The sequence below is a fragment of the Camelina sativa genome, chromosome 16, assembly GCF_000633955.1.
Source record: "Camelina sativa cultivar DH55 chromosome 16, Cs, whole genome shotgun sequence".
NCBI lineage: Eukaryota > Viridiplantae > Streptophyta > Magnoliopsida > Brassicales > Brassicaceae > Camelina > Camelina sativa.
In genome coordinates this window covers 945,163-949,010 of record NC_025700.1, presented here as the reverse complement: position 1 = coordinate 949,010, position 3,848 = coordinate 945,163, and the positions used below count along the sequence as shown (strand labels likewise).

At 32.6% G+C, this 3,848-nt stretch overlaps 1 protein-coding gene across 1 annotated transcript; it reads right to left on the bottom strand.

Annotated features, from left to right (window-relative positions):
* Nucleotides 820–2,475, bottom strand: LOC104753193. The gene is made up of 2 exons (XM_010475482.1): nt 2,331–2,475; nt 820–2,090 (listed from the first exon to the last, which is right to left on the bottom strand). Exons 1-2 carry the CDS (start codon nt 2,473–2,475, stop codon nt 820–822), a joined length of 1,416 nt encoding a protein of 471 aa, XP_010473784.1.

Genomic DNA, 3,848 nt, shown 5'->3' with positions numbered 1-3,848 from the left:
AATCGATCAAAAGGCAGTTTATGGGACCATTCATCAATTCGATCTGGACGAACCGTATTACGACGAAGTAGCCTCTCATCTGGAAAAGTCATGGGAAGAAATTAAATTGGATATGCTGAAGATATTGCTCCCTGCATATTCTAAGGTTTGTATCATAATTAAAATTTCATGTGATGCAGTTTGATGCAGTAGATAATCTTATTGATTTTTTTTTGCAGAAAAAGTGACTAGTCCGTTGATAAATTGCTTTGCTTTATTTTGTATTGCTGAAGATTTTGTATTGGATCGAAACAGGGGAAATCAACATCAAATACTCCACAATAGCTTTTCTCAAGACAGCTGATAGCTTTTCAATTCAAGTCCACAGTAGTTGAAATCTACTTATTTCTCAAATTTTTTACTGTGATTTTATTGGTGTAGACTTGTAGTTATGCATCAATACAAATAAGTATGGTTCGTGTGATGGCTATGCTTCTTTCTTTCTCATTTTTTTTTTGTTTTTTGTTTTTTTCTCTTTAGATATTGTTCCACTTGCTATGAACGTAGAGGACTAGTGGAGTATTTTTCTATATTTGGATAAGCTTCTCTCACTCATCACAACCCAATACATGTATACAAAAGAACACAAAATCCTTAGAGTGTCGCTGAAGTAATAAAATCCTTAGAACTGCAGAGGTATCATCAAGAGTTTACAACCAATAAAATCCGATCTGAGAATGTTCACAAACAGAAAAAAAACATAGACAAAAGAAGACCATTTCTACTAATTTGACGACCTGAGAATGTTCAACACCTGTTCCAGCAACATAGCATCACAACTTAATTGTTTGGAAGAAGACCATTTCTTTCCAATGTAGATTTCTTCATATGCGGTATCTTGTACTTGTTTGATCCTCCAACTTTCATGATCTCTAGCATACAAGATTGAAGAGTCAAAAAGATACGGTTTACCTGATTTGTAGGATACCTTTCAAATGACTCTTCTACCGCACAAACAAGATCTTTTATGGTTTTTGGACATGCTTTATGTTGCAGCGATTGAATGGCACTAAAAAATCCAAGATCTAAAATATTTAGATCTGGCGAGTTCGGTGGTTGAGACTTCAACTGTATGTCAAAGCCATATCTTGACGCTGCTTCTTGAAAATCTGTATCCGAGCATGCGATATGTGTCCTCGCATTGTCTTGTTGGATAAAAATAGTCTTTCCCCTATCTTCTCTTGGCCACTTTTCATAAATTTTGGGAAGAACTTTTTCAATCAAGCATGCCTTTATATCCTCCCTCTTAACAGAAGTTGATGCTTTTAGTTCCAAAGTTCCTGCATCTCTATTCTTACTCCGCCTCTTAGCTGCTTCCAAAGTAACAAATGGAAAGATACCAATTTTTCCAGAAAATACCTCATTTCCTTCCTCATCAAATCTTGGACGAGCCATCGCCGCTAGAAACATTACTTTCCCAATAAAATTCTTACTTTGGCATGTACGATGTGGATCGTCTTCAACCGGAAGTAGATAATATTTCGCGGTCTTCTTCGTCATATAAAACCACTTTTCATCGATATGCACAATATTGTACATATCAACAAACTTCGGTTCATGAGGTAGAGTATTCTTATCGAGCATAGAAATGCAAAATTCTAGTCTACCTTTCAGATTTGCTTCCTTCAAATGTGGTTTGATCGGATTGGTATGACGTCGAATAGCTCCTTCTTTCTTACGCCTATGTAATGTTCCAAGACTCATGTCCATAGCTATGGCAAACGTTCTCAAAGTTGTGCGCTTCTGTAATGGAATGGTGGCAACTTTATCCACATCAAGTGCAATTTTCTTACGACCACAATTTCCAGTTCTTCTATGAGATACATCAACTTTTCCATCTTTAGCTGTTTCTTTTGCTCTTCGCCAAATCTTCCGTACGATTTGTATAGGCACTGAAAAAAGATCTGAAACTTCTTTTGTATGATATCTGTTGAGATTACCATTATCACTTCTTGCTAGCAAAGCACTGAAAATTGCCCATCTCTCTTGATTAGAAACATTTCTTCTACCGCTTGGTAGAATCGTATCACCTTGAAACTGATCATCGTTTTCTGCAATAATTAAAAAAGTCACCGTTATGCTACGTAACTCAATCTAATTAAAATTACAAAAACAGCACTTGTAAAATTACCGTATGTAAGAGAAAATATTTAACAAAACTATGTAGAAGATGAACAGCACTTGTAAAATTATTGTAACTCTAAAAACTCATGCGTATACAAAAAGCATTATCTCTGGTTTATTTAAACTTTTAAATTAACTAATTTAAAAACATGGAAAAAGATTCTCACCTGGATTATGATTAATAGGATGATCAAAAACTTCATCGCCGTGACTAAGATCATCTTCTTCTATCCTTGGAATTTGGTTTAAATCAATCAAAACTTCTGCCTCATGATTTAGGATTGGAAAATTCAAATCAATATTGTAATCCATGAAAAATTTGGTAAATCATTGTTAGACCAAAGAAATTATATAGAGATAAACAATTGGAGTTTCTTGGTTCATATGGCTCCATAGTGAAAAATTTGAACTTTAGTTTCAAAGTGTTTACAAAAAAATGGCTCGCATCTTAAATTTTTTTCTTGTAATTTGTTAACAACCCCTATTTAAGTGGAATAAAATGTGTCTCTTAATATTCTTAATTATCCATTCTATTTTTTTCTTTTTTTGTGGTCAATTAATGTGTTCAATTAATGAGTTATTTTGTGTTAAATTTTTTCTTAATAAGCGTGCTTTTAGCCAAACAATTCTATATTTTGGAACATAGGGAGTAGTAGATTGTGGTTAAAAAAACACAAAAAAGAAGAAGTAAATACTATAAATGTATTTCACTTTTATTAAGCTAAAATAAATATTTAAGGCTAAAACTTTATACATTTTCTGGAAAATACTTTTGTATACATTAATCTTTCACTTTTATACTAAAAGAAATAAATATAATAAACACCTTTTCTCTGCCATAGCCAACATTATCAAATATCAAACCATGCGGAATTTACCAACACAAGTTAGAAACTTAGAAATCACAAACGTCATTATGAATCACATCACATTTGAATCAAGATCATTCCAATCTACCAGAGACAAGACAAGAGTTTTCACTAGATGTGATTTCTGCGATAGTCATAAACTGGGCACACAATTGCTATAGATTTCTTAATTCGTATACTCTTAAACAAGATCGAAGAGCTGTAATGCTGTATGAAAAGAAGAATAAAAAGGAAAAGAAGAGCTGCATGGCCTAACGTCGGTTTAAAATTCTGTACTCATTAACTTTTGTAGTGTGTGCACATATATATGATTCATGATCGTAGCACATGCATGCCCTTCGAAAAAAAATTCCATTTAGATACATTCGACTTAATACTAAAACATTTAGTCTGGAAAATATTTTATTCCAGCTTTTGTATATATTCTATTTACTTTTCANTTGAGATTACCATTATCACTTCTTGCTAGCAAAGCACTGAAAATTGCCCATCTCTCTTGATTAGAAACATTTCTTCTACCGCTTGGTAGAATCGTATCACCTTGAAACTGATCATCGTTTTCTGCAATAATTAAAAAAAGTCACTGTCATGCTACGTAACTCAATCTAATTAAAATTACAAAAACAACACTTGTAAAATTACCGTATGTAAGAGAAAATATTTAACAAAACTATGTAGAAGATGAACAGCACTTGTAAAATTATTGTAACTCTAAAAACTCATGCGTATACAAAAAGCATTATCTCTGGTTTATTTAAACTTTTAAATTAACTAATTTAAAAACATGGAAAAAGATTCTCACCTGGATTATGATTA

What these genes read in the sequence shown, in the direction of transcription:
- LOC104753193 (XM_010475482.1), bottom strand. Translation starts at nt 2,475, where the DNA reads ATGGATTACAATATTGATTTGAATTTTCCAATCCTAAATCATGAGGCA. An exon ending in TCCTATTAATCATAATCCAG is followed by an intron (nt 2,091 to 2,330) that starts GTGAGAATCTTT and finishes TAATTATTGCAG; the next exon opens with AAAACGATGATCAGTTTCAA.